This window comes from Suricata suricatta, chromosome 8, assembly GCF_006229205.1.
Source record: "Suricata suricatta isolate VVHF042 chromosome 8, meerkat_22Aug2017_6uvM2_HiC, whole genome shotgun sequence".
Lineage (NCBI taxonomy): Eukaryota > Metazoa > Chordata > Mammalia > Carnivora > Herpestidae > Suricata > Suricata suricatta.
This window is the reverse complement of record NC_043707.1, coordinates 43140577-43155213: the sequence shown is the minus strand read 5'-3', so window position 1 is coordinate 43155213 and position 14637 is coordinate 43140577. Positions and strand designations below refer to the sequence as shown.

Genomic DNA, 14637 nt, shown 5'->3' with positions numbered 1-14637 from the left:
TTTGTAATTTGTTAACACACCCTTTAAGAGCTGCCTCCTTCCCCTGCCTCAGTTACCCCCTCCCCGGGAAGTTTTCTACATCATCTCCAAATTGACTAGTTCCTTGTGAATCCTTCCCTCGGCATCTGAGACTGGGGGAACACAGATCGAGAACCATTCACCTGCGCCCAGGTGCCCGTGAGCACCTGCATTCACACAAGAGATCGTCAATGCGTGGAGGACACACCTAAGGTGACTCCCAGTGAGTCACACCCCTTGTATAACGCCTCCCCGCTGAAAGCAGATGGAACCTGGGTTTGCCCACAGAATAGGGCAAAAGTGACGGGATACTTACTTCTGGAGACTAGAGAGACTAGGAGACTAGAGAGACAGATTCTGCTGTTGGTTTTGAAGGAGACGACCATGTTTGAGCTGCGGAGGGGGGTCACACATGGCAAGAAATTGTGGTGGTCTCCAGGGTGTGGGTCTTGCTCTGGACAACAAGCCAACAGGAAAAGAGGGCCCTCGGTCCTGCAACTGCAAGGAAATGAACTCTGCCAACATCCTGTGTGAGTTCGGCAGATTTTCCTATAGGCAGCCTCCAGGCGAGAATGTAAACTCATGGATTCCAGGATTGCAGGCATAGGAGACAGACCTTGGGCAGGAACACCCAGCTAAGCCAACCGCAGGCTCTAGACCCATGGGAGTTTGGAGGTATTAAGTATGTGTTGCTTTAAGCCACTAAATTTATGGTGCATCATTATACAGCAATAGGAAATGGCTACATTCTCTGTGAAATCTCTCAGTGAGCCATGAGGACTCATTTCTCTCCTCTTTTCTTGCTGGCATGGATCTGACCTCCAACCTCCAGGGGTCCAACTTTGTTCTTTGATTTCTTATCGGAGGAGAGCCAATTTTTCTGAATTATTTTCACCAAAAGTAAATATGTGGATGGAGCGCCTGGGTGGCTCAGTTGGTTAAATGTCCGACTTCGGCTCAGGTCATGATCTTGTGGTTTGTAAGTTCAAGCCCCGCATCAGGCTCTGTGCTGACAGCTAGCTCAGAGCCTGGAGGCTGCTTCAGAATCTGTGTCTCCCTCTCCCTCTGCCCCTCCCCTCCTCATGCTCTATCTCTGTCTCTCAAAAATAAATAAACGTTAGAAAAATTTTTTAAAAAGTAAATATATGGATGGTCCACCAACTGGTAAACACAACATTCTTCAATAATGCTTCTTTTTAAATTCCTTTTGGAGGGCTTGATCCAGCAGAGCCAGATTCTCCCAATGTCAGGCCCAGGTCAAGTCTTACAGGACCTTTTCCCATGGCTCCTTTTAAAAGTCTGTTGGGTTGTATATAACATGATCCTTAAAGTTCTTTTCTTCATCCTGCCCACGTCAGCAACTTGACTTACAAACTCAAGCAATCCTCTAAAATGCTGTGAGGCGGAGACTCTCCTCTCCTCTCTGGGAATTTAGGAGAAGCTTCATATTGCTTGGCATCTGTCTACATTTCCAAAGACTGCTCGACTTTGCAAGGACTTCCCTACAGCTGTGGAGTGGGACCAGCTTAGCCTTCACTCGTTCTTGCTTCCTGACATCTGCTCTCTCTAGCATTTCAGTACCGTTTCCAGTAACGATAGAAATCTCTCTTCCCTGGAGATGGAGTGCGAGTGGGAGTGGTAGGGAAGAGTCTTCTAGAATGTCAGCATTTCAGTCTGGCCTAACGGAGATGCCCCCAGTAGGGGGTTATGAGCCCCCATTTCTGCAGGTTGGTCCTGGCTTGGGCAGCAGGCATGCTCCTGGGTAACCCAGGCCCACGCGTGGCTCTAAGGTCACCACTGCCTCAGGCCCTCTCCCATGCCCAGCAGGCGTTCCCCCAAACATAAACCCTGTTTTGGAGAGCTGCTGGCCAAAGTTTGTGGAACCGGCCAGGGCTGGGCACTCACTGCCCAGAGCGCTGCACAGAGCCCTGTTCTGGAACTCCTGATGCAGGCCATCGCCTCTTTCCCTGTGATGCTTTGCCAACTATGAATCTCAGGAACCATAACCAAGTCTTGACATATTCTGTTAAATCCTTACCCCAGGACACTGACTACCTGAGGCAATTACAGTTGCAATATACTTAGGATAGCCATTGAGTGTGTTCTTTCTTTTTTTAATATATATATATTTTTAATTTTTATTTATTGTTGAGAGAGAGAAACAGAGCATGAGCAGGGGAGGGGCAGAGAGAGAGAGACACAGAATCCGAAGCAGGCTCCAGGCTCTGAGCTGTCAGCACAGAGCCCGATGAGGGTCTCGAACCCACAACGTGAGATCATGACCTGAGCCGAAGCAGGACACTCAACCCACTGAGCCACCCAGGTGCCCCATTGAGTGTGTTATTTCTTGAATTAGAAGATCTGCTGCCAGGGTCTTAGGGACAGATGTCACTGTGGTCCCAATTTAATACCTTCCTTGACAATTTCATTAAATTGACTCAATGACCCTTTAACAAAAATCTCTTTTGGGGCACCTGGGTGGCTCAGTCGGTTAAGTGTCCGACTTTGACTTAGGTTGTGATCTCACGGTTTGTGGGTTCAAGCCCCGCATCAGGATCTGTGCTGACAGCTCAGAACCTGGAGTCTGCTTCGGATTCTGTGTCTCTCTCTCTCTCTCTCTGACCCTCCTCTTCCTGCACTGTCTCTCTCTCTCTCTCTCAAAAAAATTTTTTTAAGTATATTTTCATTTTGATGACAATGTGGGGGGAAATAATCATTTTCTGTATAATATGCTTAATTACTTTCGGAGTAATGCCTTGAGGTTTTCCTGCTGCGCTTGCATTGATGGTAAAATTCCTTGGCACCGAGCTGTGTTGCTTTGATTCGCAGCTAATGGGAGGGAACACAGGCCGCTCTCCCACGTCCCAAGTGCTGTGTGGGGCTGCGCACAATGAAGCCCTTGTCCTTGCGATGGAGAAAAGCAAGGTGACATTTGAGCCACAAAGTAACTGTTGAACTCCCAAAGAATCTAAACTAAAATAAACATCCTGCTCTCCTTTTGTAAGCCTGGTTTCACGGCAGCACCTCGTGTTCTCTGTTAAACCCCATTAATGTGAATTTGAAGTTTATTGGATAGATAGTTTCATTTCTACTTACCATGGCGGTTTTTCTTGGTTTTGTAAGAGCTACAAGCATAAAGCATATATACCCATTTTAATGTGTATATGTATGTAATAGAAGAAGACACTTTTTATTTGAGGAGAGTTAACCTACGATGTTACGTTGTTTCGGGCATGTTATGCTAGTCTGTCACCCGTACAACACTGTGGCGACAGCGTTGGCTACATTCCCTGTGCTGTGCCCTCTGTTCTTGTAACTTCTTCCTTCCAGACCTGGAAGCCTGTCTCTCCCACTTCCCTTCACCCATTTTGCCCATCCCTCCACTTCCCCCAGAAATTGTCAGATTGTTCTCTGTGTTTATAAGTCTGATTCTGCTTTTTGTTTGTCTATTCATTTGTTTCTTTTTTTCAGATTCCATATATGAGTGAAATCATATGGTATTTATCTTTGTCTAACTTACTTTACTTAGCATAAAACCCTCTAGGTCCACCTATGTTGTCACAAATGGCATGATCTCATCCTTTTTATGGCTTTGTAATATTCCTACATGTATGTATACACACAGATATATGTGTACACACACACATATATACACACATATATGTATATATACATCCATGCAACATATATGTACCATACACATACATCACATCATCTATGGACTAATAGGCTTTGTAAATCTGTGTTTACTCTTAACTCATGGCTAAAATTCTATCTCATTGTGTGAAGAGGTAATATTTTTATTTTTAAAAAAATTTTACAATATGTTATTTATTTTTGAGAGAGAGAGAGTGTGAGCAAGGGAGGGGCAGAGAGAGAGGGAGACACAGAATCCAAAGACTGGCTCCAGACTCTGAGCTATCAGCACAGAGCCTGATGCAGGATTCAAACCCATAAACCATGAGATCACGACCTGAGCCGAGGCCAGACGCTCAATCGACTGAGCCTCCCAGGAACCCCCAAGGCTGTAATATTTTTCTATTGTTGGAATTAACAAATTGGGTTATAAACTACCTTAAATGAAAGGATCTTTATTCTGATTAGCTTATAGAGACAAATAAGTGCTTATATATATAAATGGAATATTTCTAATATTCCCAGTAAATAAGGAAATAGCACTTCTAATGTTTTCACTGTGTTAGATTTAAAGAGTTGTCTTATTGAGACTAACTCAAAAATGTTTTAAGAATTAAAGTTCATGTAATTTTGGTAAATTTGGTAACTTAGCTAGTTAAATAGTTTTAAGTTAATAAAAACAGCTAAGTCTTCACTGCTCTATCAGCCTTGGTTTATAATACTTAAGTTTGAAAAGTAGGAAATATTTAACTTCTTAGAAAGTATGCTTAATTTTATTGTGCTTTATTTCCTTATTTACTGTGTATTGCCTTTAGCTACAATGTGAAAGGTTATTCTTTTTTTCTGTGTAATCTGCCTAGAACAACAAAAGACTTCAGCTCAGGTCATGATCTCACAGTTAGTGGGTTCGAGCCCTGCATTGGGCTCTGTGCTGACAGCTTAGATTCTGTGTCTCCTTCCCTCTCTGACCCTCCCCGCTCATGCTTTGTCTCACTTTATCTCTCAAAAGATAAATGTAAAAACAAATTAAAATTAAAACAAAATCATTTCTGGATATTTTTTGCATCTAAAACTACCTTGGAAGTTTCCTGAAGGTTCCCAGGGTTTAATTTTTGACACCTGAAAATTTCCTTATCATTACACATGCAGATACTAACATGGCATCGAATAGTTTTTTGTCCTCAAAATAGTATCTTCCTTTACGATGAAAAACCATGTAGGGGCACCTGGGTGGCTCAGTCAGTTGGGTGTCTGACTTTGGCTCAGGTCATGATCTCACGTGTGTGGGTTCAAGCCCTGTGTTGGGCTCTATGCTGACAGCTCAGAGCCTGGAGCCTGCTTTGGATTCTGTGTCTCCCTCTCTCTCTCTGCCACTCCCCTCCTCACGCTCTGTCTCTCTCTCAAAAATAAATAAGCATTAAAACATTTTTTGAAAAATAGATGAGATGACTTAATCAGATATTTACTACTTCCTATGTGTGTACTATGGATGGTATTTTATTCCAGAACCTTAAAAGGGCTTAAATTCTAGTACAAAACCAAGGCTTCCCCCGGACATTCCTTTTTGTCCCAGCTTTGTCCCTGAACCCGTCTCTCCAGCTGCCTTCCCGGGGCCACTGGGCTGCAGGGCAGGGCCTCGATGGGTCCCATAAACTTACTTGTGCTTCTACAGCCTGTTTCTGTGTCCACGGCGTCTTGTTTGCAGCGTAGCCCGGAATGACAGTCCCCAAGGAGAGCGTATATCTGAGCCCTCGTCATTGTGCGCGCTCTTATATCGCATGTCCATTGTCAACTTTTGTAAGTTTCCGGTGACGTTAGAGACAACCCCACACAGGGAACTATGTGATCCAGGTAGAAATACAAAAAGAGAACGTTGGAGTCGGAAGGGATTGTTCATTCCAGTGCTGCCTACTGGCCTCCGTGGGCCAAGGTCAGGGACCCGCTCTGTTTGGCTCACACGCACCTTGAAAGAAATCCATTTGACGCGTTTCCCAGTCCAACTTACTTTGCACCAGGTCACTTCACTTATTCATGTCTAACCAGACGCTGCAAGCATTTGAGTTCAACCGAAGACCCTCATTCTATAGATAACTGAGGTTTGAAAGAGACATGTGCCCCGAATCCCAAAGACTTAAAATGGCAACAAAACTGAGAGACAGGCCATGTGCTCTAGCAGTTAGGAGGAAAAAGACTTCTGAAACAGGCTTAGCAAGATGGGGGTGGGGAGGAGCTATTGAAGGAGGTGGGGGCACATGATGGGAAGCTCGTGCAGACATTAGGGAGGCGACGCAGGGGCTTTAGGGTATTCCCGACGGAGGTGCTGATGTGTCTCAAGGGAGGGAGACTGCTTAAACCCACTGGTCTCCCATTTTATCGGGACTTTCGATGCGCTAACAGGTAATGGGGTTAAGGGGCTTGGTATTAGATTAAGAAGGTAGTTACAATGATAAGGGAAGGGAAGGAAGGGAAATAAATGATTCCAATAGGGATGGGGTTGGGAGAGGAGACTGAGGTAAGGAAGTTGAATGTGAGGGGTTTTTGTAAATAAATAGGTTTAGACATTTTAAAAAATATTTATTTATTTTTGAAAGAGAGAGGGAAAGAGAGCGAGCATGAGAGGAGAAGAGAGAGAAGGAGACACAGGATCTGAAGCAGGTTGTCAGCACAGAGCCTGACATGGGGCTTGAACCCACAAACTGTGAGATCATGGCCTGAGCCAAAGTCGGACGCTCAATGGACTGAGCTACTCAAGTGCCTGGTATTATCAGTCTTTTACATTTTAATCATTCTAGGGGCACCTGGGTGGCTCAGTCAGTTGGTTAAGTATCTGACTTTGGCTCAGATCATGATCTCACAGTTCCTGAGTTCAAGCCCCTCATTGGGCTCTGTGCTGACAGCTCAGAGCCTGGAACCTGCTTCAGATTCTGTGTCTCCCTCTCTCTTTGCCCCTACTTGTACTTTTTTTTTCTCCTTTAAAAATTAATATATATCAAAATTTTTTTTTAATTTTAGTCATTCAAGAGGACATATAGTGGTATCACATTTTGTCTTGTTGTTGCTGCTTTGGATTATATTTTGAAGCAGTTTCTCAATTTTTTTTCTTTTTTGGTTTTTACTTTCTGTGTCCTAACACGTCTAACCCAAGATCCCAAAGAAAGATTGCTACCTCTATTTACCCTTAAAATAATTGTTTCTGTCTTAATCTTCATGCTCTCAGATTACTCTCCTCTGCCTTTATTCGTGTAGTGAATACAAAGATTTCATCTGTTACAGTAAGTCTGATGGAAATGTGTATTAAATTTTTATTTTTTTTATTTTTAAATGTTTTTTAATTTATTTTTGAAAGACAAAGACAGTGCAAGCAGGGGAGGGCCATGACCTGAGCTGCAGTTGGACGCTCAACCGACTGAACCACCCAGGGCCCTAAAATTTTAAATTAGGGCTTGGCGTGCACCTTCTTCACTATCCTGTGTCTGTATTGTCTCCTATGTGCCTGTGCACAGCCAGGCAGACACATCCACGGAATTTTCTGGAATCCAAGGTCTCTCCTCTATAGCTGTCCTCTAATGCTCCAGCAGAGGGCGCTCGTTTGCTATGCCACAGTCCAGGAGCTGTGTAGGACACCTCATGTGACTTTCACAGAGGACAATGACATTTGTTAAGCTCTCATTCCAAACTCTTTACATATTTTAACTTAATCCTCAAATCCCTGAGGAAGAAAGCGAAGACTCAGAGACGTTAGGCTCCATATAATACAGCCATTTGGGGGCCAAATCGGTCAGATGCGGGGCGGCCAATTTCCAAGCGCTTTGCTCTTCCTACCATAATAAATCACCACAGGCGTGGCTGGAGGCCTATGTGATTGAGCTCACCTTGGGAAATAATATCCACCTGATGGTTGTCTTTGCAGTCTCTGTTCAGACACCTGATTCTAAAGTACTGCAGTGGGGCGTTTGGACAGAGTTTCCCGAACTCTCCCCAGGGGGAAACCTGCCTTGCCCACATGTGTCATGTGTCAGCAGGACCACAGAGGAGGGTTGTGTAGTTGGTGCACTGCACAAAAGAACACGACTAAGGGGACAAGTAGGGGCTGAATTCCAGCCTGCTTTTGTCCTGTGGGTCCACGGGGCTGTGTCCTCCCTGAGGATCCTTTCTTAGTTCCCACAAAGGCACTGTGCCTGCTGGGGCAGCCCTGTCCTTCAAGAGAAGCTGGATAACCCCGTGCCATCACGTGGCTGAGTTAATCACCGGATCCCACCCTCCTGGCCGTAGTGATTAGTTGAGTGCTGAGCATGTAACTGATGTCAGATTTTTGTTTAATGAGGCTTAGGTTAGAGGCTTCCGTTTCAGGGGCTGGAGGTGTCTTGTTTCATAAGGTAAGGACTAGAGCTGGTACAGCCATGCTTGCAATGAGATGGCGTTTGATAATGGAGTTAATTCTCAGCAAAAGGGTCCCAACTAATGTAGAGGGAAAACCCAATGCTGGTGACTTTGTTGAGCCCTTGATCAAGCTATGCCTGAAGCCCAAATCTACTCATGGACCATGGAGTCACATATACAAATAAATTCTCTGTCTTGCTTAGACGGTCTGGCTGTCAGTTGTGACCAAAAGCACACTAATTATTCCATACATAGCTCCACAGGCCCGCTCCCCAGTCCCCTTTCCTGGCTTTGTACACCCACCATAGCCCCTGTCACCCACGCATATGACATTATTTACTTAGTTAATTGTGTTTCTACCTCCACTCCTCACTCCTGCTGAACTGTATGCTCTCTAACGGTGAGGAATTTATTTGGTTTGTCCACTGATGGATTCTCAGTCCCTGAAATAAGTTCTTAACACAGAGCATGTGTTCAATAAAATTTTGTTGAATGGTATAATGATACGCCTACTCGATGAATAATTAAAGATTACTAAAATGCCACATGCACAAATGAAAATCAGCACACACTGATTTTCCAAAGTTAACCAAGGACCGGCCTTCTAAAAAGACAAGTGGCAGCTTGTCCTTGTGTGTGGAAGTCGGGAAGCACACACCGTGCACAGGGGCACACAACTTGTTGGCATTTCAACAGTTTCAGAGAAGGTGCCTCGTTATTGCTACATCACCAAGAGTGTTTCCCGTGGGGGCGCCTGGGTAGCTCTGTTGGTTAAGCGTCTGATTTCGGTTCAGGTCATGATCTCACAGTTCGTGGGCTTGAGCCCCACATCGGGCTCTGTGCTGACAGCTCAGAGCCTGGAGCCTCATTCAGATTCTGTGTCTCCCTCTCTCTCTGCCCTTCCCCTGCTCGCACCCTGTCTCTCTCTCTCTCTCTCAAAAATAAATAAACATTAAAAAACATTTTTTTAAAAGAGTGTTTAAGTTGGTGATGCTATTCAGCTGGAACTGATACAAATTGCTAATGTATTTACAGAATGACTATCAGATTTTACTTTGTTTTGTGTTGGTACATCTGTTATTTATCCCATCTTGGGTTTTAATTTTGTTTCTCTGCCATCATGAGCTCCTTTTCCTCAGAGAGTATGAATTAGGGGAGGTAGGTGGGCCTCCCCCACACGTGTGCCATGGTCAGAAGACATTGGGAGCTCCACCTTTTGGGGATACAGTGGTCCACGTTGCATTTACACTGTTAGTTCTTACAGAAAACACCGAGGAGCCTGGCACTTACCCCAGAGAGGCTCTTACTTGGCCCCTGGCATCCAGCATTCCTGACTTATCTTACCATCTCCACGAGAATCTGATACCTCTGTTTGTTTCTCCAACGGTGGCTTGCCCTGAACCCTGGAAGGCTTTGGTGGCTGCTTTTGGCTGAAGCTATCAGCTTCGAAACAAGACCAGTCTCGTCTCCAGTCATCTTGTCTGAGCTCCTACCTGAAGACATTCATCCTTTGGGTTAACAAGCTTTTTTGTGCTTGGAGGAAGCAATACGTTATCTCTGATGTCTTCCTCTTTGGCTTACAAAAGAGTGACAGAGGTGTTGGGGGAGGAAGGGAGAAGTGGGGGAGGGGCTGGAGGGCCAGTGCGCGGTCTGTTCACTTCCTCCCTCCTCACTGCGCCCTCCCCTGGGCCAGCGCCTCAATGTGGTCTTGGCCTGCTAAGGTTGCAGGGGTGCAGGGGGGCGTCCTGAGGTGCTGGTATAAGACTCTGCTGACAGGTTGGCAGAGCAGCGTGGGGGAAGCCCATGGCCATCCACACATCCCGGACCGCGCTCCCCAGCCACACGTCCTCTCCTCTCTGGTGCTGCTTCTAAGAAATGCAAACGTGGTCACACTGAAGCCACATTTCCTGTCATTGTCAGGTCTGTATTTTCGTGGCCCAGTAGATTCCTGATCTAGGATGTCACAAATCCATAAGAGGGGAAAGGATCCTTGTAAAGGATCTCAGACTTCCCCAGGCAGACACTGAAGCAGGGGGATGGGGTTGTTAGTGGCAGGGGAGAGAGGAGCATCCAGGCCCCAGGGCGCCGCAGGGTGCCGGCGGCCCTCCCCAGCTGCTGCGCTCACACTACAATAATCCCGCAGCCCCTCTGTCCTACACAGAGGTTAGCCAGGCCCATTGCCCCCTCTTTTCTGTAGTCAAAGCAGGGCTGCAGCTGGAGGAGCATTTCTGAGGAAGGGCAGAGATGAAGAGATGAAGACACACATGATCATGTTTCTGAGTCTTACTTCACTCTTGCATTCCTATCGTTACTGACCCAGATCAGAACACTCTTCCATGCACACAGCTGTTTATTAAAAGATACTCCTGGAATCGATGGTCCACGTCAGCCTAATAGGGACCTGCTGGTAAACCTTCCCCATGGCAAAGGGAAAACCCAGCAGGTGTCAGAACGGGAGGGTGCGGGCAATAGAGAAAGGGCAGAGGGGGTGCAAAGGCTGAAGGAACTGGGGGCTCGTTCCCGAGTGTCCTCTTGTCTCCAGTCCTCTACCCCTGATGGCCCAAGACCCGGCCATTTCACCAGTCTCCTCGAGACAGCTGGAGGTGGGAAGGGAAAAGGCATAGTGCCATGGAAACGGGTCCCAGGGTGACTCTTACGGCTAGAAGCCACTGTCGCACCAGGGTTTCGGTCTTTGACACTAATAGGCCTATAAGAGTGAGTGCAATTGGGCCTGAGCAGCCTCAGGTGCTATGTTTGGTCTGAAATGAGGATTGAATGCGGCCAGCAAGCACGAGGGAGGAGGGCAGGGGCATGTGTGGGGCGGGCATGGCCTGGATCTGGGTCTACACTCGGTATTTGCACAGGAAGTGCTGGCGGGCGCTGCAATCGTTGCTCCTCCATTTTAAGAAGCCTGCAAGAAAATAAACAGGCGGTCAGATCCATCTGGGTCTGTGTTGCACGTGCCAGCATCCCCCGGGGGTTTTGCTTGGAGCCTGGAAGGGCACTGCCAGGCTTCATTTCATGTGTCGACGGGGCCAGGATGCGTGCCCACATGTTGGGTCAAACACCCATCTACGTGTTGGTATAGAGGGGATTTGTTTTGGATGTGATTAGTTTCTAAATTAGTAATGAGTAAATTACATGAGTAAAGCAGACCTCCCTCTATAATGTGGGTACTCATCCAATCAATGAGAAGACTGAGTTTTCCCAAAAAAGCAAGGAACTCTGCTTCCAAAGTGCCCTGGACTCCTGGGATTATGGGAACCACCAGTGTCCAGCCTGCCCTGCACATGTCAGCTTGGCCAGCCCAACAATTGTAAGAGACAATTTTTCTTTAGAGAGAGAGAAAGAAAGAGGGTGCAAGGGAGTGAGGGGCAGAGAGAGAGGGAGAATCCCAGAAGGGGCAGAGAGAGAGAGAGGGAGAAAAGTGGGGTTCACTCGGAAGTGGTGCTCAAGCTCAACCAGATGGGACTGGAACTCCCCAACTGTGAGATCAAGACCTGAGCCAAAGTCAGATGCTCAACCGACGGAGCCACCCAGGTGCCACGAGCCAATTCTTTAAAAGAAATTGGTCTCTCTCCATATACATCCAATTACTTCTGTTTCTCTGAAGAACCAGACGCAAATACCAGCACTAACTTTGTTCGTGGAAAGAAAAATAATTTAAGCATCACACACAACTGGAGAAGCCCCATGCTTGGACATAAACCAATAGAAAGTGGGGGTCTTCTGTGTCTGAAACAGGCTGCTATGAGGATGTGGGGGCGGTTTTTCTGAAGTCCCCAGCTGAGGCTCGGAGATGTTCAAAGAATTGGAAGCTGCTGAGCCAGTCATGTCCCACGGGCTATCCTTTTATAAAGACAGACTGATGGCAAGGCACAGGTGGTCTTGGAAATGGAGGTGTTTCTGTGGAGAGGTCCCACCATGGCCATGATTCACTTACCGCCCTGCGGTGCGGGCAGCAGACCATGGAGTTGTTAGACGCCCGTCTGCCCGGCTCTGACCTGCGTGTCCTTCCCTGAGGCCTGTGTGTGTCGGGGTGAGATGAGAGCTTGGGGACAGAGGGCAAAGTGGGGGGAGGCGTGCAGCCCCCCTTCCGAGGGAGAGGATGGGTTCTGTGCATGCCCACATCCGTGGCCACGAGAGCTGGGTCACGGAAAGTAACTGATACGGAGACAGAGTGTGGGGCCAAGAGAACATGGGTCAAGGCTTCAAATAATCAAGAACACAACCAGCTCCCCTACGGGCACCAACCTAGGGAGGAGTCTGATTTCACTCCTCCATTTCTCTACACCAGAGAGGTGTGTGTGAGAGGCCATTCCCCTCCCCCCTCCCTCCAGGTCGGAGAACCACGAGTCTATTCTGATGGGGATAAGCCCTTCATATATCTGTATCCAGGTGATCAGGACTCTTGGTTTTCTCTTTGTGCGGAGAGGCAACGGAGGCACAAAGAAGTGGGAAACCTGCTCAAGGTCACACAGCTAACTGGAGGAACCGGAATGCCATCCCAGGCATTCCAAATGCAGATCCCATGGTCTTGACTCCAACCCCACTGAACATGAAATTTCTGTTTCTTTTTGAGAGAGAGAAAGGGAGGGAGAGAGAGCAGGTCCACAGGGGAGGGGCAGAGAGAAAAGGAGAGAGAATCTAAAGCAGGCTCCATGCTCAGCGTGGATCTCACGACGAGTGAGATCATGACCTGAGCCAAAATCAAGAGTCAGATGCTTAACAAAGTGAGCCCCCAAAGCGCCCCTGAAATTTCTGTTTAAATTCTAGCACCACATTTTTTAAATGTGTCAGAGTGGACTGGGGGAGACATCAGTCAGAAAGCACTGTAAGTGCCATTTGACAAAGAGTCATAAGCAAGTTACACTGTGGTGCAAAAAAGGAGTCAGAGGGGGTGAAAGAACCAACCAGACAAAATGGCCTTTGAGGGTGTTTCTAAATCGCCATAAAAAAGGAGTAAGTCTAGTCACACACAGGATGTGTATGTGGTGGTGTTTGGGGACATTAATACCATACCTTTTGGGATATAAAATAACATTGATGGGACCAGGGAAAGGCTCTCTAACATTCTACCTTCACCATCTTCTCGCTAATCCTTGTTTGGGTCCTTGTGCTTTTTTGGCTTGAGCACCTGGATTCTGGTAGCGAAGAGCTGGGCTGAGTGAACCCAGGAAAGGAGCGGGGTCTGGAAGGCCTGGAGTTCAGGCTTCCAGTTCCCACACAAGTGGGTTCGTTCCTGGAACTTTGCCCACGTGAACACGGACCAATGGGAAAGACTTGTGTTTGAGAACTTGGTCCAGTTGAAATCTCAGAATCATAGGAAGGGCTCTGCAAGGCATCTAGTCCATTGCTTCCCCCAAAGCTTGGTCCAGCCTCCAGTCCTAGAGATTCTGATGTTGTAGGTCCAATGTGATCCCTGGAATTTATATTTTAAAAGTGTTCCTCAATCAATTCTCCCCATGCCATGTACTCCCCTTCTAACACTTTTAATGCTGCAACTACAATCGCAACTGCAATGTCCCCTTCTGCTTGGTTAACTCTAGTGATGGGGTTCTCACTGCTTCTTGCCTGTTCTGTTTTTGGATAGTGCTAATTGTTAAAAAATTTCTCCCATAATTTAGATAAAAATCCACACGTCAGTAGCTTCTACCTATTGGTCTTGGTTGTGTTTCTTCCATCTGAGCCATTTTATGCCTTTTTCAGCAGCAGTCATGATCTCTACGAGTCTTTGGGAAGCCCTTCCTTTGCCTGTGAGGAGACCCTCTTATTGCAAAAGGTCTAGACCTGGCCTCAGAGTTTGTTACCTTATTTTCTCCCATTCATCTTTTGCTGCTGGAAATTTTCACTCTTTTTTTGTGCATGTAAGCTTTATTCCCCAGACAACAAACACCCTGTCTCAAGTTCCTGAGTCCTCAGTCCAGGCCTTTCCCAAACCTACTTCCTGTCCTGCTGATGCCATGATGGCCTTTGAAACCCTCTAGGATGTTGTCTTCAGCACCAAATAGCTTCTTTATCTTTGCTGTTCTGTTTTCTTGTTTCACAGTGGAAGTCTTCCTATCCCTTAATCTCTGTGGTTCTCAGATGCCAGCAATTCTGTCTCCAGGGGGAGACACAACCTGTGTGTGTGTGTGTGGGGGGGGGTTCTACAGACATCTAACGATGATTCAAGACCAGGATATCCTAAACCTACAATGAACAGGACAGCTCCCACCACGAACAGTTATCCAGCCCCAAACGTCATTGGTACAAAGGTCAAAAACTGTAACTTATGAGCATAAAAAGCAAGGAATGAAAGACAAGAAAAACGAGGAGACTCAAGTGATTGTGTGTAGCCTAGAGCTGAGGTTCTGGGCCCTGCATTTTGGGGACAAAACTCAGGGAAACAAACAAGAGGGCAGTAGGCAGGCAAACATGAGGTTCCTAGAGTGTATGGGGAACCCGCATAGAAGGAATCCAGAAGGAAGTCATGTGTATTTGTTTCCTGTAGCCTGCGTTTCCCAAAATGTGACATCTTTCCCCCTTCATATGTATACAATAGGATTTAAAAATAAATGTACTGGGGGCACCGGGATGGCTCAGTTGGTTGAGTCCAGCTCT

General features: G+C 46.7%; 1 protein-coding gene across 1 annotated transcript in view; it reads right to left on the bottom strand.

The window, feature by feature from the left end:
- Positions 1–10366: 10366 nt before the first annotated feature.
- Positions 10367–14637, bottom strand: part of REG4 (regenerating family member 4) — a 14483-nt gene continuing 10212 nt past the window's right edge. The window contains exon 5 of the mRNA XM_029949034.1: positions 10367–10945. Within this exon, the coding sequence (XP_029804894.1) occupies positions 10937–10945 (9 nt within the window). The 3' untranslated portion in view covers positions 10367–10936. The remainder of the gene's footprint in view (positions 10946–14637) is intronic.